Source organism: Mastomys coucha, unplaced genomic scaffold, assembly GCF_008632895.1.
Source record: "Mastomys coucha isolate ucsf_1 unplaced genomic scaffold, UCSF_Mcou_1 pScaffold20, whole genome shotgun sequence".
Lineage (NCBI taxonomy): Eukaryota > Metazoa > Chordata > Mammalia > Rodentia > Muridae > Mastomys > Mastomys coucha.
Genome location: NW_022196903.1, coordinates 17,455,830 through 17,477,348, shown reverse-complemented (window position 1 = coordinate 17,477,348; position 21,519 = coordinate 17,455,830). Strand labels below are relative to the sequence as shown.

The window sequence follows — 21,519 nt, the reverse complement described above, 5'->3', positions numbered from 1 at the left end:
TGTAGACCAGGCTGGCCTCGAACTCAGAAATCCGCCTACTTCTGCCTCCCAAGTGCTGGGATTAAAGGCATGTGCCACCACCGCCCAGCGAACAAAATGATTTTTGAATTTAAGTTTTACATAAACATAAATTGCACATGTAGTTTTATTATGTATAGTTAAAAATTTATGGTGTTGTATGAAAGTAAACTGAAAACTCAGTTTGAAGTTCTCAGTTGCTATGGAGAGAGCTCTACTCAAGTTCTCTCCATTACAGCAATTGCATAGGAAGAAAAAAAAATATTTCAGAAGAGTGAGGCTTCTGAAGATGATGCATAAACTAAATTCTACCCTTAATGTAAAGCCTTAAGATTCCTTGGACTCCTAAAAATGAGTGTAGAAGTCACTGTCATAAGACAACATATATATATATTTTATGGTAAGGCTATGGTCCATGGAGAGCTCAGTCACTTAGGTAGGTAGGTCATAGGGCCAGTTAATGGCAGCACCTAGCTCCAGAGCTCACACGCTGCAATCTGCTGTTCTGCTCTGTGGAAGGAGGGAATCCACCCCAGGCAGCTTTGCTTTTAGGGATCTCAGTTGTAGTTGCTTTTTCTTTTTTTCTTTTCTTTTCTTTTCTTTTCTTTTTTTTTTTTTTTTTTTTTTTTTTTTTTTTTTTTTTTTTTTTTTTTTTTTTTGGTTTTTCGAGACAGGGTTTCTCTGTGTAGCCCTGGCTACACATATTATGTATATATACACATAATATTTTAAACTAAAAAGCAGAATAAATAAAAATGAAATGTTTTGTTCATGCGGAAGTGATAGATATTAACTTAACCAGAAATGAAACTTGTCAAAATGGACTTTAAGGAAACTAGCAGCCTTAAAACATCCGAGTACGATAAAATGCTTATAGTTTTTCAAGATTGGGTTGTGTCTAAACCTTGGGCTATACTATGGAAACACTTCAATCTCAACTTACCATCACTGCAAGGCACATTTTTATTTTCATACAAAATTTGTGGAATTGCATCTAGAATAAAAAAGAAAATTTAAATTTAAAAATAAAGCTTTGAATTTAATATAAAAATTACAGGTTTCACTAAATAATTATCTCTCTGTATGTGTCTGTCTCTTTCTGTTCTGTCTCTCTGTTTTTCTGATTCTGTGGCTATATGCCTCTGTCTCTGTGTCTATCTGACTCTCTGTCTCCATCTCTCCATCTCTCTGTCTCCATGGCTCCATTCCTCCCTCCATCCATCCCTTCCTTCTCTCTCTCTCCTTCCCTTCCTTCCTCCCTCCCTCCTACCCTCCTGCCCCCCCCCCCACCTCTGTCTCTGAAGTTCACTGATGAGCTAGTCTGGTTATCCAGCAAGGCCCAGAGATCTGTCTGTCTTTATCTGACCATCACTCCCAAGTTCTGGGGTTACTTACTTGTACCAACATGCCCAGAGTTTTACTTGCATTCTAGAGATGCAACACAGGTACTCACATACAAAAAGCAAGCACTTTAACCAGCCATTGCTCCACCCCTCACCAACAAGCATTTCTAAGCAAAACTGACTGCTACAATACATTCATCCTTTCAGCTATTGTAGTCAGAGCACAAGCAAGGAATTACTTCAAGTAGGAGACTATTGGAGAAACATCTTTACCCTAAAGGTAAACTATTAAATTTTCTTCTAGTTATGTGGTCCTATGCTATAAAATCCTAAATTATCAGAATGAAGACATTCTAATAGTGTTTTTTCAAGTATCTGGAAACTAAACATCTACCTAAAAAGAAGTTCTACCAAATATTTATAGACAAATGAATTCATAAAATACGTAGGGGGCTTTAAAATATTCATTTAAAAAGAAAAAAGGTGGTGACAGAAAAGAGCAGCCATGCTCATTCATCATTTATCCGTAGCTTCTCAAACTCATTGGTGGAACTTAAAACACAATTCTAGTTAGAAGGTTCAGTGCAGCACCACAGAGAACCACAGTATTGGACTAGACTAAGGATCTCCCTGGACAGGAAAAATAAAATAGATTTCACTGGTAGACTGGGGGTGGGTGAGGTTGGGAACAGGAAGGATCAGGTGTGTGTGTGGGGGGGGGGCAGGTACTAGGAGAAACAACAGGAATCCGGAAGCATTTCCAGGTAAGGTTGAAACCCAGTGCAATGGAATCTTTAAAAGTAACCCTAGCGAAAACTCCTAGTAATGGGGGACACAGAGCCCCATCCAGCCATCATCTGTAGCCAGGCCAGGTCTTAAGTGACCTGATTAGAGTATCAATCCAGCTGCAAAATGTTCCACCTATAGTTTATTCTGCCTGCAGTGTTCTGGGACCAGAGACTAGCAGAATTGTCATCAAAAAGGCCAGAGAGACTACATCCCGGAACTGATGGGAGCAGATGCAGTGGTCCCTCAGGCAAACATTAGGAGGAGCTCAGGGCATCCTGCAGAGGAGGGAGAGGAAGGATGGAAGGAACCAGGGGTGTCAGGACACCACATGAACACAACCCATAGAATCTACTGACAGGGACTCATATGGGCTCCAAGAGGGGAGACTGTATTGGTCTGACCTAGTTCCTCTGCATACATGTTATGGCTGAATAGCTTGGTGTTCTTGTGAGATCCCTAACAGTGGGAGCAGGGGCTGTCTCTGACTCCTTTGCCTGCATGTGGGACCCTTCTTCTACTGGGTTGCCTCATCCAGCCTTAACACGAGGGCATGTGCCTAGTCTTATTGTCTGCGGTTATGCTATGTTTGCTTGATGTTCCTGGGAGTCCTGCTTTTTTCTGACTGGAGGTGGAATGGGGGTGGATCTGGGGGCGAGGGGAGGTGTGTGTGGGGGAAGAGACTGCAAGGAGAAGAAGGAGAAACAGAAATAAGGGTGTAACGTATGAGGGAAGAATGAAAAGCAACATCTAATTTTTGTCACACAAGAAGAAAATATTAAGGAAAAATGATCAAACAGTATATCTATTTCTTTTAACTAAGGAATCCCTGTTATAACCGGAAATTTGTCTAATGCTGTGTGGTTCTCTGAGGGGGAGGGCTGCATGAATCTTCTAAGCAGAATTTTGGTTTAAGGCCCATCACTGAGTTTGAAGGACACTAGTTGGAGAACTGCACATATTCTTGATTATTTTCTTAAAACAAATATTTAGCAGTAGGATTTCTGGTCTGTAAGGATACATTTTATTTAACTAAGTAATCTATTCCTGAACATTAAGAGTGAGCCTAGAGCCTCCACATACCAAGCATGTGTTCTACCGCTGAGTGCTAAGGCTTCAAGAGTAACTTTTAAACCATACTTCCTAAGTTCTCAAGTAGCCCCTTAACAGGTGTTCTAATGTGAACATTTACCATGATTATGAGAATATTCACTTCCCCTCACTCTTCTCTCTATAAGAGGAAAAGTCCAATTTTCAGGAGAAAAATATTACGTCCTTGTTTAATTTTTGGTTTTGATCGTTAACAGATTTAAACACTTTAAAGTATGCATTCTATTAGCTTTATGCTGTAATATCTGGGACTATATGCATTTACCTTTTTTACTTTTGATTCCTTCAAATGACCCATGTGTTTTCTCAATAGTCTCATTTCTTGTTGGAGAATTCCTGTAAATACAGTACAGAGCAAGTCCAGGTCAACAAGGTGACACACTGTTTCTCAACCCAGGTGAGCACAAATATTTTGGCGAAGACAAGAAATGTTAGATTTCACTCTGCAACACCCTATCTTTGCCTCCAGGGAGGTGGTTGCAATCTTATCATCTCTAATCAGTAAATGCATAGTTGAAGAAAACAAGTAATGAAAAAAAAATCAGTCACACTCTAGCAGAAAGCTGAGCAACCTCGGAAAGCCTCTATCCAACAGAGGTGATTCAAAAATGCATATTTTCACTGGGATTTTTGCCTAACATTCCATAGCTTTGAAGCCAAGAGCCTTGGAAGTCCTAAGGCACAGCCTGAGAATGTACACAAAATTAGAGAAACAGGCGTGGCTATAGGAAACAACTGGCCTTGCCAAAGTGTGTGTTCTTACCCTCCCTGGTAACCCACAGAGATGGCAAAGGTTCTTTATACCTTGGCACGATCACTCTGTTTTCTGTGTTGTAGAAGTAACCAAATGCTCAGCTGGATGGACGTTTAAGTCCTTAAAATTGGAACTAAAATAACCTAAACTGCAGTCAGAAATTTGTCTGGTCTGGATAATAGAGAACACGGGGCACTGTGGTCTCTAGCCCTTGACGTGTCTTTCCTGTGTTATTATGATTTTTTGTCACCCGTCACCCCATTAAAATGGAGATAATAAATAGTATTTGCTCTACACAGGAACACTGTGAGAATCAGATAAAATGCTTGTGCCACAAACTGTGCTGAGCATAGCAGCAGCACCCAAGGTCAGCAAGGCATCTCTGTAGCAGCAGGCAGGAAGTCTTAAAAACAACAACACACACACGCACAAACTAGGCATTAAAAAGGTTTCGTTGACTGCTAACAAGTATTTCTATCACTGCCTGAAGCCTGCTCTCCTTTGGTGTACACATCAAAATGGAGTCAAAAATGCAGTGACTCCTTCCAAGGGATCGAATGACAGATAAAGGATTCCTTGCAGGAGATAGGAAGTTTTTGATGGTGATGAGATTTTTTTCAGTAGTTTGTTTACCTTTATTTTTGTCACGCAGGGGATCCAACCCAGGGCTTTCTACACAATCAAAAATCACTTTACTAAGGAGGTAAATCTAGCTGAAGTCTAAATTTAAAAAAAAATCTGAGAGTTTGCCCTAAAGAAGAACTTCTAGGAGACTCATTTAAGAGATACAGCCCTGAAATTTACAAGAACTGAGTTGTGGAAGCATGGCTGTCTTAACGGAGTGAGACCTTGTACGGCAAAAAGCATTGTGTGGTTTTTTTTTTCCCTTGGTTGGTTTTGTGAGTAGATCATTTTGAATTTGTATGTATTTTCTCAGAAAACATTTCCACAGAGCAAAGTCCATATGCTACCTTATTTCCAGGAGCGAGAAAATTAAGGAAGACTCCCACACCACTCAGATTGAGCCCTGGGTCTCAGCATAATGTTACTCACCACTGCTGACGTTCTGACTCTATCTTTCCTTACCCCATTGCCATGCCCCAAGCAAATGCTCTCTCTGTATTTCTAAGGAAAGATGAAGTCATTAGAGCCAAGTGCTGAAGAAAAGTGCAGAACAATGGGTGTTCTGTATGGGTGTTCTGAAGGTCAGTGTGCCAGGGTTGGTGTTAGCCTGATGTCTTAAGCTGCTGATTTGTCTTAGAGTCTGATTCTCCCTCACATTTATATGAGAGGTGCGATGCTCCTTGCAAGAAAGCATGAATAATCATGAAATAGACATACTCACTGTTAAATCAGTCAAGATAATTTAAAAGCTGAGCACTTCACAGACATTTCCTGGAGCATTATGCTACTTGACTTTTGATAAATATCAGAAACAGACTTCTGTCAGTATTAATATAGAGAGTGTGTGTTTGTAAAAATGCGCCCTCACCATAGGTGCTAGAATGGCCTCCGAGTGGCACAGGAACACAGAAGGGAAGACACATTGCTTCTCATCACCTATCTGCACCTCAGTGTGATATGCACAGAAGCTTTCTTGGGTAATCCTCCTGGGATAACACAAGGTAGGCAGCCTAAGTCATAATTACATGCAAAGAAACTGAGTCTTAAGGGATTTACTTTGGCCACTATCATCAATAAACTCTAATGCTGGGACTTTTTGGTCCACCTTTGTGCGATTCAGAATGGTCCCTATCCTTCATAATTATACTCAGCAGTGACCATTATTACATTTCTTTAAGGCAAGAGAATTCAGTCTTCTCATTTTAATCAGTGGATGGTTGAACCTAGTCTTGTATGAGGAGCTGGAGATAATTTCGCCAGGGAATAAATGTTCTAAAGCTTGAAAATCTCTGGGGAACTTACTGAGCATTAAAGACAATACAAACAGGCTCCTTGGGAATTTGTATCTGTTCTTTGTGTATCTATACTGATATATGAGGCAGTCTTGGATGAGTCCAGTGAAGGTTAAGTATAAAAGGTGGCTTTAAGTTATAGTGTTTAAGACAATTTTTCAAGTATAGAGGGAAAAACTCTTTTGACTTATTGAGGGAATAAAGCCAAGGTTATAGAGCTTTTGCAATCAAAGTGAATGTTAATGCTAGGAGATGTTCTAAGAAGTCCTCAGACACATGACTATTTGTATTTTTAATTACAAGTGAGTTTCTTATACTCACTGTCTCCTGACACAGAAGGAAATAAAGGACCTGGGAACATTGCTGAAGCGATTCCCAACAGTGACTGGAAGGGACATAAAGGAGTGTCATGTCCCTTAGTCTTTCATCTCCCTGGGAGGCTTAGGTCTAATTCTGTTTTCCTGGCAGTAGAAAAATCAAATGCTCTCTTAATTCTGGCCATATTAAAGAACAGCAGAACTTTAAGTGCATCATCCCCTTTGCCAGCTACTGGAGGCATTAATATCTCACCTGTCTGTCCCCTCATGGCTACTTCTCCTTAGAGTGAAAATGAAGATGAGAAAGCATTCTCTAAAAGCAAACCAAATAAAGCACAGTATAGATTTATAAAATTTGGGTTTTTTTTTTATTCAGAATAAAGTCATGCCTTTCTAACTCCCAAATAAATGTGCCTGCTATATCTAGCTCCAGGATGATAGATGGCTCATAACACAAGACCCGTCTAATCTTGCAGATGCTTCACTAATCCAAAGGTATGGATCACAAGGTGAAATGATACTGGAATGTTTAATCTTAAACATTACTTTGTAATGGAATCACATCTTCGTTTGGAATTGTTGGATGTCTTTTTTTGTTACATGGTCTGATATTTTGTAACGGAGTCACATCTTCATTTGAAACTGTTGGATATCTTTATTTATTTATTTATTTATTTTTGTTACAGGGTCTGATGACCACCAGAACCATTATGGTTTCAGTGCTTGAGAGTCATTTATTTTCCAGACCATGAATTTTTGGGCATACTTCTTTTTTTGTTGCTCGCTTTAATGTAGGCAAAGCCTTTTGAAATCAATCTTTTAGACTTCAGATTTCTTGGATTGCGCAATTCAAATTTGTGGCTCTCTTACCATTCCAGTGGATGTAGCTGTGCCTTTTTATTCGTGAGCCAAAATTGTTCAAATACATTTAAAAGAGACCAGTACTGAGACAGGACTGAGCCAGGAGTTGCCATATCATAAAATTCACTCATCAGAGACTGAATCCCAGGAACAGTAGACGGGAAGAGCTGAGAAGAAATGTTCAAAGAAAATATCAGCAGACCAAAAAAGATCAGTTGAAACTTTACAAAGTAATTTGAAATATAATATTAGGGATACTAATTATATTTAGTTGGATATTGTTTGGTCAAGTAATTATTTATTAAAAACCTGCTGGTGACAGGCTGGGAGGAAAACGCCGTGCAATGAAAGCATGAAGACCCCAGTTAGATCTCCAGATACTACAAGAAAGCCAAGCATGACCTCACTCAGCATTCAGCATGACAGGCAGAGACTGATGGACGACGCCCTGAGCTCACTGAATGGCCAGCCCAGTTTACTTGATGAGTCCCGGGCCAATGAGAGTGTCTTAGAAAATGAGGCAGATGGCCTACATTAGAAGAACTAGGTGGTTGTCACAGAGGCTTATGATACACAAAGGCTAGGATATTTACTGTTTGGTTCATTCATGCTCATTATCTAGATTTACAAATGTAACCAGAAAAAGGATACATGTAAACTTTAAATACATGTGGTGTTAGTAGCTGCTACAGTGTGAATGGTGTGGAAACCTGGGGGAATGTTGGACTCTATCTGATTCAGTAGTCGCTCATATTGATGAATGAATGATGTTTTAATTTCAAGTGTGCTGAGCCAAACAGGTTTTAATTTAATGAATTTTATAAGGAATAATTTTATAAGGAATAACAATGGCTTAATACACACATGCGTGTCTCAATGACAGCTTCTTTGTTTTGATAAACTATTAAAGGATAACTTTTCATCATCAGAAGGTTTATTACTAAACTATGGAAAATCAGTGCTGTCAAAGATGTGAGAATGTGAAAGAATTAAAATACCCGTGTATTGTTGGTGGATACAAAAAAATGGTGCCATAACCATGGAAAGTAGTATTAAAATAGAATAAAACTATTATTTTGGATTAAAAAAATGAGGCAGATGGCTCATGACATGACATGAGGGATGACAGCTGGGATGACATGAGGGATGACTTCTGACAGCCATACTTATTGGTATACACTTGCTCTTACACACAGAGAGAGAGAGAGAGAGAGAGAGAGAGAGAGGAGAGGGAGGGAGGGGAAGAGGGAGGGGGACAGGGAGGGGGAGAGAGAGGATTTATTGGTCACTATTACAAATTTTTGGTACTGTTTTCAAGGCTTTTAAAGATTACTTTTAAATGCATTATAAAAGATGATCATATTTCTAAATGGAGTCACTTTTTTCCTTCCTTTTCAGTAACTCTAAATGGATCTCTCCTTTCCAGCAATCAAACCCTGAAAACAGCCTGGTAATAGAGGACATCAGGCAGTGGGCAAATAGAGAAGCCCTTTTGTGCTACAAGTGAATTATGCCAGGGTGAGAACTATGCATCTCACAAAAAGAGGAAACTGGTTATCTTGCCTCTACTCTGAGTCAAGAAACTGAGGATTACCCTTGTTTCTTTACTTCTCCTGTTCCGGCAGAGGCTGTCTGCATTACAGTATTTTGAGTGATAAATTCCTACAGGTGAATGGGTTCCTAAACCATTGAGCTAGACTGTTACTTAATACATGCAAACTAATTAAGATAATAAGGATATTGGTTACATTGTCTTAGGCTCATAAGGTTACTTTCAGTCCTCCATACTATGGGGACTGTATAAATTAAATTGTATAAAATATGTCACTTTTATTGGTTAGCTTGGTCATCTGGTTACACTCACATAGCAGGCTGAAAGAGCTACAAGGAATCTTCGAACCTTGCGTCAAATTAGTAACTTAAAAATTCATTTTAAATGCTATTTTAACATAACTTTATACAAAGAAATATCAAGTAAAATACAAGTTAATTATATTCTATAGTATGTGTTAGTGGAAGAAATGAAAGAAAACACACTGGACATGGGCACTCATATAATCACTGAAACTTTGATATTGACCAATAAATTGATAAACACCTCAAAAGTACCAGTGTGAGAAAGGCATGCCCTTTTACAGATTGAAACCAGTAAAAGCTGCTATGAGTATACTATTCACATATACTCTATTATTTGGATTCTTGCGATATTGTTGCTACCAATTAAAATTAGGGTGTTTAAAAAGTCTTACTATGTTAAATTATATTTAATTTTGCATTAAAGGATAATAAAAAGTAACAAATATGGTTGTGTGTACATGCCCCAAAGCTAAAAATGAGAGTCCTTAGAAAAAAATCAACATCTTCCCCAGAGAACCATGACACCCTGGCAGCTACTGTGATCTCATATCCTTTACCTCTGGTAAATTCCATATTATTAGCAGACTCTTAGAGCAAAGCATACACATCTTTGAGAAAGGACGAAAATAGCTTACAAAAGGGTTGTAAAGAAATATCTTTGTGATTTGAAGGGAAAAATCGGGCAGTTTATGGCTAATCTATTAATATCGTAATGTCAGTCACCAAGTGAAAAGAAATGTCACTTGTGTTTTACCAGTTGGAATTGTCCCAGACTCTCAAGTTCCTTCACAAAAGCCCCAATTGAGTGAATTTCCTCCAAAGACAGGCACCGATTTAACTCCTTTTGATAGTTTCCATCCTAGAAAGGAAAACAAAAAAAGCCTTAAGCAACTAGGAACCAGTCAAACCATCTTTCCTCACCTCTACTTAAAACCTGGATCAAACTCTGTAACGGCTAAACTTATTAAAGTTATAGAATTCATAGAAATGATAAGTTGTCACCACAATATCCAAAGATTAAAAAAATATATATTATACTTGATGAGACCAAGTGTCTGAGCTAAGCCAACGGTGCCTTGGTAGTGAGGTCATGGACCAGGTGAGTGCTGGAGGCAGACTATCTCTTGGGAATGTGAGATTTCCCTTGGGTCTTCCAAGCTCTAGAAGTGCAAGTCAAAGAGTATCTGTGCAGGAAGTCCCGGTGTGGAATACTACCAGGGGAGGGTTTCATAGGCTTGCACGCACACCTACCGCCCCTTCCTGCATGTATTTGCTTCCTAGTGTGCCCCTGAGATGAAGCAACGCTATGGGAACAGGTATGTGTGACAGACACTCTCAGTACCTTTGTGAGAATTTTTACATTCTCCTCTTCCAAATTCTCCAAATATGGGGGTGGGGGGAGGGCATGAAGAGGTATAATACAATGGTAACCTGTACAGATTTTTTAGTGTATAAAAGCATTGTGATAGCGCACAACTTCGAAACACTCCACCGTGGTTGTCAGCACCTAGCCAAATAACAGACATGAATATTTAAGCAAATTAATGTTTTAATTCACTTGCTCTGAAGTCATCCTGGAGTACCCTAGCATCTTAGATGACTTCTAAAGAGTTGTAAGAGTCTTTGTAAAGTGTTCTAAAATGTATAAACATCTATCATTGTCTCAAAATATCTATGAACATTCCTTAACAACCGTGAACTCATGCACATTGAGTCAATATAAAACAATGTGGGTCCTTAGGCCAGAAAAAAAAAATCCAGAAGCTCACAATAGTAGGTAACAATTATAAATTAATTTCAAGTAAAGTGTTAAATTGCACAATAAAAATAAACCAGTGGGTGAAAAACCACTTGTCAGTGTGCAAGTATGAGCTTACCACGAATGCACCTGCTCTCTCCGGCCTCTGCAACATCTCAGAAACCACGGAAAGTGAAGACGCATTGGAGAAGAGGAAGTCGAAAGTATCCCTTAAAAGAATTCTTTCCGTATTTTGGTCCTCCACGTTGAAATTCTCATCATCGTGAAATTTTAAATGCTCGTGTACCTTTGAAGGAAGAGAGCGGTAGAGGAGACAGTACAGTGAAAGGAACTCTTAGGGCCTGGTTTATTTCACGTTGGATTGTAGGCCAGAGCTGCCATCTAGTGGTCTTCTGGAGGCTAACGGTTTTGTAAACACGAAAACTGCTTCTGATGAAGGAAGATGCCAATCTTTTAAGGTAAAGGAGCGCGAGCCCTTTCAACATTGCATTCATTTATTTTGAAACTCTTTCTATCTCACGTATACTTCTCCATGGAAGATAACACATGACATCTTTTCCAAAACATGCATTTTTTAAAAGTTTAATGTCTACTATTACATTTAAAAAGTGAATGGTGATTTAAAGATTCCGTAAGGTTGAAAATTTTATAGATGAATCTTAAAGCTGCAAATATTATAGTTTGGGAACTGGTGGAGTTGAACTCTGGCTACCCATTAGATTATTTGTTTCTCATACCTTGCCGCTTAATAACCCAATAGAGAGCTTTTTTAAAAAATATATTTAAAATATGTATTTAAAAATATATATTTAAAATATATATTTTAATATATATATATATACATATACATATGTATATATATGTTAACAGAATCAACTTTTAAAATCTTTACCACTGAAGACTGTTTAGAAGATAAATATCCTGAGGGGAAGTGATCTGAAAGAGTTATAACTCAAAGCAAACATTAAAAAACCTCACATTTATATATACATGTACCAGAAAAATATTTTAAAAATACCCAGGCCTTTCTATGCTTTTAAATTAAAATTTAAAAATAATTTGTTTATTTGTATTGCTAGGATGAAACCTACAACCTCGTGCGTTCCAGACAAGAATTCTGCCACTGAGCAGTCTCTCTAGTCCCCATGGACTTCTTAATTAAAATGTAGACCAAAACCAGAGTTATCTTTTCACAACACCACGCAAGTCCCTGAGTCACGTTCTGTTTGTTATTATTGATATGTCCTTCTTTTCTCTATGAATACATACTTGACTTAATACCATCTTTGTTCATGAATTCAGGGGGACTATAGGAAACCTGGTGTTTGTCCTGGTGTGTCTGCAATGGTCATTAGAGTTCATAGACTCCCCAGTTGTTCGGGGTGTATAAGCCTGTATTGATTGCAACACAAGTTATTTTTAACCAGCTGTAACTGTTGAAGCACACTCCCACCCCCATCACACACACACACTCCATCCTGCTTACTCACCTGGAGCACCACAGGATATCCCGAATCTCCATAACCAACATCAAAAGTTAGAAGCTGAAAACACTGTCTACATCTGGAAGGAAAAGAACAAAGTAACAGGGTCTCATAGTCTCCAAGCTACACTTACTCTGCTACTTTAACATTGTTAGTAATTGATACCACTAAATTTCAATAAGTTAAAAGGTCAGTGGCATGCATAATAGAAAATTACGTGAAATGGATTGTGGGTTCGAATCTCCTTTGTTCAGTAAAAGAAAACACAAATTGGCCTGTTTTGCATGAAACACTATAATAGCCAATGGTGCTATTCCGTGAGAATCTTAATATGGGGAGCAGTCTCCAAGGCCATTGCTAACACTGATGCCTGCAGAAAGTGCGAGAATGAGCGGGTCTCTCTTTTTGGAAAGCTAGAGTTAACATTTCCTCAGAATAAAGCAAATAAGCTATAGTCAAAGAAGGTGAGGTCTGAGAACAGAGGTGACCACACTTTCTTATCAAAAGCTTTTGTTTCTTTCTCAGCAGTTTGAAATTATTAGGACATTTGAGAACAAAGTGCATTATGTCTAGGTAAAGTTATATGCAGTCAATACTTAGTATATTTAAAAATACTTTAAAGATGGCTACAATTTCAAATTAATTTTAGGATCCAAGTCCAAGTTTGTAGACATAGAACTTAGGAATTAGAGACAAGAGAATCATAAATCCAATGCTAGTGATGCTGCAAAGTAAGATTGTTGAAAAAATGATGATGATTATGATGATGGTGGTAATAATAAACCCTATATTTTATTTCTTCTCACTATTTGGATACAAAAATGGCATGTACCAAACTCTGAAGTCTTAGAATCTGTAAATTAGGCCACATATGTTTAAAAGACCATATTATAATGTAGTGACATACAATATTTCAAGTACTATTTACTTTTAATAATTAAGTTTTTTCACTAAATTTTAGTGTCTCCCTTCCTCCCTTCCCTCTCCCTTCCCTCCCTCCCTGTCTGTGTCTCTTTCTCTGTCTGACTGTCTCTCACCTATTGAAGGCCTTTGGTCCCAGAGTAGATGTGTCACTAAACACCTCAGCTACCAACAGGAGCTTGCTAATGGCTTCCTTCAAGCTGTCCAGTGCTTGCAGAGGTGAACTGGTCTTCAGGAATGTTTCAAAAAACATCTGGAGCTGGGAGGGGGACAAAAAATTGACATGACAAAAATGCATTCCCATCTGCCTATTGTTTCCAAGGTGAATGATAGGAAATGATCGACCCTTTAGGCTATGTCTCTATGTCAACTTAAAAAAAAAAAAACCTTTAGAAATATGTGAGACTCTTAAGATTTAAACATTTTTCAATTTAAGTCCCAAGGAAAAAGAGAAAGGTTCAAATACATTGCAACTTAACTTGGTGGAGGAAGGAAAGTGCATGAAAACTAGTGTGCTGGTTGCAATCTGAGCTTTTTAGCTTCACTTGTGGTTCTATCAATGAGGAGATTGGACGTCCGACTCTTTCCCCCAATTTTTGTTTCTTTCCTTTACAATGAGGCTAATACTCACTCACAAGACAGCCATGCGCCCAACATGGAAAAAAATATTGGAAAACCAGTATAAACTGTGAAATTAAAATATTTGTTTTTTTTTCAAATATTTGGTTTTTAAGGACCAATTTTCTGCCTATATCGGAATAAAAATATCTTTTCAAAGTTGTTTCCCTTCATCTCATTCTTCTCTGGGAGCAACCTGGACAGCCAGATAACAAACTTGGAGAATCCCAGGACTGGGGTAACATTTTAATCCAAGATTTCCTGTGATGGAGAAGATGGGGTGGTATTCAGGAGGAGAAGAAGCTCAAGTGTCTGTCTTCTTGTGGACAATACTGTTAGCTTCACAAACAGTGATCCTTATTTACTTAAATATTAAGAGTCATCAGACAAAACTACCTTTTGAAGATGCTTAGCATTAAATTTCATATCAATATTTTTCAAAAATATAAACTAAGTCTTACTGAGTCACAGACTTTCTCTAGATAAACATGGGCTTTCAAAGATAAAGAACAAAAAATATTTTTTGAGAAAACATGCAGCAGGTATTTGATTAATCCTTTTGGAAGAAGAGGCTAAACCTGTCAGAGCTGCAGAGGCTCACACACGGAAAAACGTCTGTCATGATGATCATGAAGGACAAAATTTGGCAGAAATCATCTATGGAAAACGGTAACTGTATCTTTAATATGTGCTAGTGAAACTCCCCAACATAAACAACAAAAACACCAAGTCCATAAACTTTTACAAGTCAAAACCAGAAACCTAATGAGACCAGACAATAAGATCCTAAGAACATATCAACATCTGGCAATTGAGGTATTTTTCTGTTTTACATAGGAAAATGAACATAGTAATTTATAATTAAAAAAAAACAAATTAATGCTAATGGCAAAATGTTAACATCCATGAGTCAAATTAGAATAACATTGCATGTTTCTAAATAAAAGCAATATAAATCTCACTCCAGTCACCATCGTATATAGGAGAGGTTGCTAATGACACTTGAGAATTCTTTCCACATAAATATCACCCGAATGTCACTCAGTTTAAGGTTAATGATATATCAATGTTGAAAAGTTCTACTTAGCATATTATGGTGTACAAGAGTAAGTGTCAAATTACAGGCTCCTTACGGGAGAACATAAATTTAATATTTTGGGGTTGTATTTACTCCCTTCATGTGCAAATGATTCTTTCTCCATTAATAACTAGAATAGCCAGAAAAGCACACAGAGTCTATTCAGTTAATCCATTCACACTTTTGATGAGATTTCTATCCTGTAGGAAGCCTGCATTCTGTGATGTGGGGACACATTTCATGGCACTGTGGTTACACAGTGGCTACATTCTAGTTCTGTGCCACCCGGACACTCCGTGGTATTAATAGCAGCTCCTGTTCTGTATAGTCACTTAACTTACTCAGCACAATGCCAACAAGCATCACATGTCAGAAATAAAAGGAGAGCCATCAAGTATCTAATGTGTATGTGATATCAACTGCAACAAGTATCCCAGAGAGAGTATAATACATTTATTATCCCCCCCATAACCGAATCATTTAGACTAAATGAGCAACTAATTCGTGTTTCTGTTTTTACTGTGAACGGCTATGCTAATGGTATTTCCTTTGTCAAATTATCTGGGATCTGTGCTGCATCTTGCACTCAGATGCACAATGACGTGCGCTTGATGACCTCATCAGAATTATCCAATTAGAGACAAGTTGATATCACACAATGACACATGCTTGATGACTTCTTCAGAATGTATCCAATCAGAGACAAATTGATACCAGTACCTGAAAAACATTTTACTCAGGAGATGTCATCTCTCCCCCACAAATCCAAGAAGGAGCCACCAAACATCACCTTGCTGCTTATTTGAAACATGGAGACACAACCTAAGTACTAAGCAAGCTCTTGTGTCTTTTTAGGACGATGGACAATGCTTTCCCCCCTTTTTTTTCAGTGCTAGGTGTTGCCCTGGTGCATGTTCAGAAAGTTCATCATGACACTGTTACATCCTATCCCCAGTCAACATCTTTAAGTTAAATAAATAGGACAGTATAACTTCTCAAGGAAATTAGGACCTTAAACAAAAACTCAACTCTTTAAATAAAAAATAGGTGTGATAGTGTACTCGTTTGATTTCAAAATTTCATGAGGTAAAAAATAGGCAGATGATATTGAGGACTCCTTGGGTTACATATCTCATTTCCTGTGGAGGAGTGCCCTGGTGCTGTTTCCATTTTGATGCTAGTTCTGCTTCCTCATGAGAGGCTGCCTGGGACAAGAGTGAATCACGTACTCAGGTGTCTTCTTGTGAACCTTCTGCCCATTTTAACTTGTAAGATAAAGGCTAGAGTCGGTGATTGGACAGTGGAAGGGAAGGTGGAGCTGAAAAGTTTTTGGGGAGAAGGAGGACAGGGCGGGGCGGGGTGGGGGATGGGAGTAGAAGGGAAGACAGAGGAGGAGGTGGAAGGAAAATGGAAGCACGTGGCCTGGAGAAACCGCAAGTTATAAGGGATCTCCTAGCTGGGAGTGTAGTGGTAAATCTGCCCAATCTAGGCGCACAGCTTGTATTCATAATTAATTGAGTTGTGTTTTCTTTACACAGGCTTATTTGGGTTAGAGATTTTACCGCAACAGTTTACAGCCAATTTAGGCTACACAGTGAGACCCTCTCTCTGAAAACCCAAATCAAAACAGGCAAGGACAACAACAGAATGAGTAAAGTTTCTCACGATGTCACACTGTTTTACAAACTGCTCATTTTCCTATCTGTGCAACAACAACCAAATTCAGTACTCAGAAAATGGTTAGAAAATGACCTTGTAAGACCGCAATTGTAAAGATGGGCAGCTTAAACAGCATCGCTCACTTGAATGTATATTAAAAAAAAAAATCAGTAAGATGTGTTAGCATTTACAGTGTAAATCCATTCAAGCAATGGAGACATGAATAAGTGAACCACAATTATGAATTGAAGATAGAAGGGAGAAACTGAGAATGCACCAAAGTATTTAGAGATAAGATTTCACTAAGAATTTGATATCTTAAAATACTTTGAAAGCGTCCTGATTATTTGCCTGATTTGTATACATCATCACCATCTCAATATTTCTATTCTCTCATGAGAGATTAGACAAATTATTCTCAACTTAGTGATTGGTTCTCGATTAACACATGCTAATAATTCTGTATCAGACCTGTTGATCTTCTTATCTGTTCTTCTTTTTAAACTAAGATATTTTAGGCTGGATATTACCTCCTTTACTTTTGACATCCCAGTATCTGAGGCAGGATCAGTGTTTAGTAAGGTTGTTGAATAAGAATCCTAAGTATGGAATTTGTAGAGGCCCCAGAAACTTTCTTTGGAGGAATTATTTACAACAGCTTCCGGATAATGTAGTTTTAAAACAATGTACTAGACTAGGGATACAAGCTCATTGGCAGAATATAAGACCTTGGACTTAGTCCTGTGCCACAGATACATAACCTACACAGTATTTGTTTCTTGTGTGCACCTCACTAGAACGAAAGGACATGCATTTTCTTCATAGTGACTTTTAATAAAGCCTTTGAAAAATAGAAGCTATGGTTATTTGAGAGGGTTTTTAATATAAGAAAATTTAATCCTAGAGCTAGAGAAAAAGATGGAAGATTAACTAATATTAGTTTTTCTTAAAGCAAAGCCCTTGACTAACTTGGAACTTTTAGCAGAATACTAATATATTTTGACCTGGGCTTGTGTGCCATAATATTGTACCTAAAAAATCAAGTTCCCTATGGCTTCTTTTAGTGTTATGGTTGCATGCAAGAAAGGGAATTTTGTCTTCTCTGATTGAAGAGTACTAGACAGTTAAGTATTAGTGTTTACAGTAACTATGTAAAAAGGTAGGCAATCCTGCCAGTTCCTGGGGAAATACACATTAACACTACAGCAAGCCAAGCCCTCATACCGCTTAGAATGGCTATTATTTGATAATTATCTTCAAAAACACCTATAGTTCTAGGTATCAGGAAGTACGTAAAGAAATTATGATTTGCAAACTCCATAGAGAACGTAAATGATTTCTCAAAAGCAAAAAAAGAGCAGATTTATCATTGGCCCAGCAATGTCTATCAGAAGACACGAGGTCCCATCACAGAGAAATAATTGCACACACATGCTCATAGTAGAAATAGCTTTAGGAGCTCAGAAACAGAAGCCACCAAGTAGACTTTGACAACTGAAGGGATATGAATAAATATTCTATGGAGGCAGAAATATTATCCAGCTTTAAATGGGAAAGAAATTCTGTAACATGCTCCAGTGAGGATGAACCTTGATAACATTTTTTTTAAAGGAAGAATTCATCTCAGAAACCACAGACCCTACTGGGATGGGGTGTCTAGAGAAGTCAATTGTGTAGCAACAGCAAAGTCCCTAGCAGAGGCTGAGGGGGAAGGGGAACGAGAAGTTGTTCGTAATGAGTAGTATGGGATTTCAGTGGGGCTCACAGCTCTGGAGAGTGTGCGATAGTGTACACACTGTTAATGCTATCGAGCTGGACACAGAAAGTGGCATAGAGCACACATTCTATTACTGTGCAAATGAGGACAGTTGGAGAGAAATTCAAGCCTCTTGGCCAGTTTCTATCCCATCTTGACCACAGATAGTTTCTGTCACCAGGGTCCAGAAGAATGTTGCTTGGGTTTAATAGGCAGGACTTTTCAAAAGGAAACGAAATAAAACCAAACCTCATTGATTCTTCCCTTGCTCCATTGACTCACTCCTGCAAACAGTACCAATACCATCTGTCTCTGTGTTAGGTCCTCACTGGCTCTGCCTTTTCTACAAGCAGGTTTACCCTAGGCTTTAATGCTATTTGACCAGGGTGTGAAATAGGACACAGAAAGGTTGTATGTTGGAAAGAACAATCCAGAAGGGAAAACAAATGAGGTAACAGAAGGTTTAAGACATGAGGGTTTAAGGTATTCATCAACACTCAAAAGGGAAAAAAAATAAAACAAAACAAAAAACCACTTAAGGTTCCCACTCAACTCACCCACTGGTAGAGTCAAGGGCATTCAATTGAATATACAGGACCCAAGCTTCCTGCCTCTTTGTCTAAGTGAAAGTGGGAATAAGATGCATTTGTCATATTTTTTTTAATGGATATGGAATTTAAGTTCATTGCTCTTTCTGGACATGATTATTTTGGCTTGTTGAGACTCAGCAAGAATTTCTTGAGTTTCATCCAACCAGTTTGTTTTGCAGAATCCTGAAAATGTATCTAAACTAATTCAAGTAGTTCAAAAAGTTACAGTGATATATTTCATATACAAAATAGTTTTGATTGTTCTATGATTCTCAATTAAAAATATGCCTATACATTGAAAGTTTTGAAAGTTCAGTGATCATATGGTTTTAAGCCATAGGAATAAAAATGATAACAAAAATTCCAAACATATATTCCAAAGAGTTCTGATGCACTCATCTGTTCTAAAAAATAAAATCATATTGGAAATGTACCTTTCAGATTAATATATTTCTTTTTATTGAATTAACTCATGTCCATCTGAAAGCACATTTCTTCTTATTAAAACAGTATAAATTCAGGATCAGTACTAATAATATTTTGACAGAAATATGGATGAAACTTGATCACATAGATATAAGGTAGACTTTGCTTAAAGCAGCATGAAAATACTTTGAATTCCCCTCAAAATATATTAAAAAGAATAATTTTAGTCCCTGCCTTTGGGAGTCAGGGGTAGGTGGATCTCTGACATTGTGGCCAGCTTGGTCTACATAATGTTTCAGGCCAACTAGAGCTACATTGTGAGACCTTATGTTTTTTGTTTGTTTGTTTTTAAAAATTACATAGTGATTTATCATGACGTAGGAGATTTTGTTAAAAATAAACAATTGAAAGTATTTCTAGTGATGTAGAGAGTCACACTCAAACATTAAGTGGGGCTTGGGGAATCCTCTGGAAGAGGGAGGAAGGAATGAATAGACGAGCCACAGGGATCAAAGACAGCATAAGAAAACCTACAGCATCAACCAACCTGAGCCCACAGTGTCTCATGGAGAGCATGAGACAACCGTGGTGTCAACCAGAAAGCATGCATGGGACTAACTTGGGCCCTCTGCACATATGTCACAGCTGTGTAGCTGGGTCTTCAAGTGGGACTCCTAAAGCAGGGGCAGGGGCTTCTCTGACTCTGTTGTCTGCTTTCGGATCCCTTTCCCTTAACTGGGCTGCCCAGTCTAGCCTCAATAGAAGAAGATGCCCTTAGCCTTACTGCAATTTGATATGCCAAGGCTGGCTGACATCTATGGGAGCCCGGCCTCCCCTTTGCTGGGGAGAAGGGGAGGTAGGGTGGATGGGAGGATGGGAGGGAAGACACGGGGAATGGGAGCAGAGGAGGGATAAGTACATAATACATAAGTAATAGAAATATATAAGTAAATAGAAATACATAAGTAAATACTTAATAAAAAAAGGAAAAGAAAGAGATTTCTGTTGTCAAGAATTTGTTACTCAATTGTTAGCATCCTTTGCTTTCTCTAACAGACACTATATTTAAACTTTCTTGTAGGGATGGGAGTAAAGGTTAATACTTGTGGTCAACTTGACAGGCCCTAGAACAGTGGTTCTCAATGACCCCTTTGACAAACCTCAATTTCCAAAAATATTTATATTACAATTCATAACAGTAGCAAAATTACAGTTCTGAAATAGCAATGAAATAATTTTATGACGGGAGTCATCACATCACGAGGAACTAAATTAAAGGATTGTGGCATTAGAAAGGTTGAGATCCAGTGTTCTAGAATAACCAAAGACTCATGCCACTTGGCATGTGTGTGTGGTTTCCACATTAGGTTAGTAGAGGTGAGAAGATCCACTTTCACAGTCACACCAGAGAAGAATAAGAAAGCATGCTAAGCTTCAGCAGTCATTGCTCTCACTGCTTTCTGACGGTGGTAACAATATGACCACCACCTCCTTCTGCCACCAGACCTCGTCTGCCATGACAGACCTCATCCCCAGGATAAGCCCAATAAACCCTTTCTTCCTGAAATTGCTTTTGTTGGAAATTTTGGTAAAGTAGAAAGACAAGAATCTAATATAGGAGTGAGGGATTTTATGTGAATGTGTTTCACTATAGAACATTCTCCACCAAAATATTAAGGCTAAGTAATGCTAGATTTTCTCTTCCTCTTGACGATTAGGAGAGTGCCTATGCCAGAGATAAGAACCTGATTCAGAAATACCTTCTCAGCAAGTTCAAGCTTTTAGGAGGTATACACATGGTGTCCGATGCACCAGACATATCTCAGTTTTATAGAAACAGAGACTTGGAGTGAAGAATTCCAGTCAGGAGCCTGAAGCCAAAGAGGCAAGTGTCACTAACCACCATAGTGTCACAGCAAGTCTGCTAGGCTGCAAAGCTTGCACGGGCCTTCTATCCTCATACCCCCCACCCCACTCTCCTGCACTCACTGATGTGGGCAGACCCTGAAATACACGAGGATGAGCATCTGCATTTTTACTGCCATGGGAAGTAGACAGCCTGAAGCCACCATGCTTTTCAAAGCACGTGCCTTTCAACCGCATTCTAAAATATCATTTCAACTATTTGAGCAATTCATGTGCCCTAATCACCTTTTGGGAAAAAAAAGAGAACTTTTTAACAACTTAAATTGCCTGGATCAAGGGGGAAAAAACCTCTTGGTAAATCAAATGATTTAAGGATATAAAAAGTCTCGCTATTTGTTTT

The 21,519-nt window shown here is 38.3% G+C and overlaps 1 protein-coding gene across 2 annotated transcripts in view; it reads right to left on the bottom strand.

The window, feature by feature from the left end:
* Cped1 (cadherin like and PC-esterase domain containing 1) overlaps positions 1-21,519 on the bottom strand; it is a 267,796-nt gene that overhangs the window by 115,712 nt on the left and 130,565 nt on the right. For both annotated transcript variants that reach the window (XM_031381259.1, XM_031381258.1), the window contains exons 7-13: positions 13,243-13,385; positions 12,212-12,284; positions 10,840-11,007; positions 9,717-9,821; positions 7,115-7,272; positions 3,523-3,593; positions 962-1,012 (exon numbers count right to left, since the gene is read on the bottom strand). In XM_031381259.1, the coding sequence (XP_031237119.1) occupies positions 962-1,012; positions 3,523-3,593; positions 7,115-7,272; positions 9,717-9,821; positions 10,840-11,007; positions 12,212-12,284; positions 13,243-13,385 (769 nt within the window). The remainder of the gene's footprint in view (positions 1-961; positions 1,013-3,522; positions 3,594-7,114; positions 7,273-9,716; positions 9,822-10,839; positions 11,008-12,211; positions 12,285-13,242; positions 13,386-21,519) is intronic.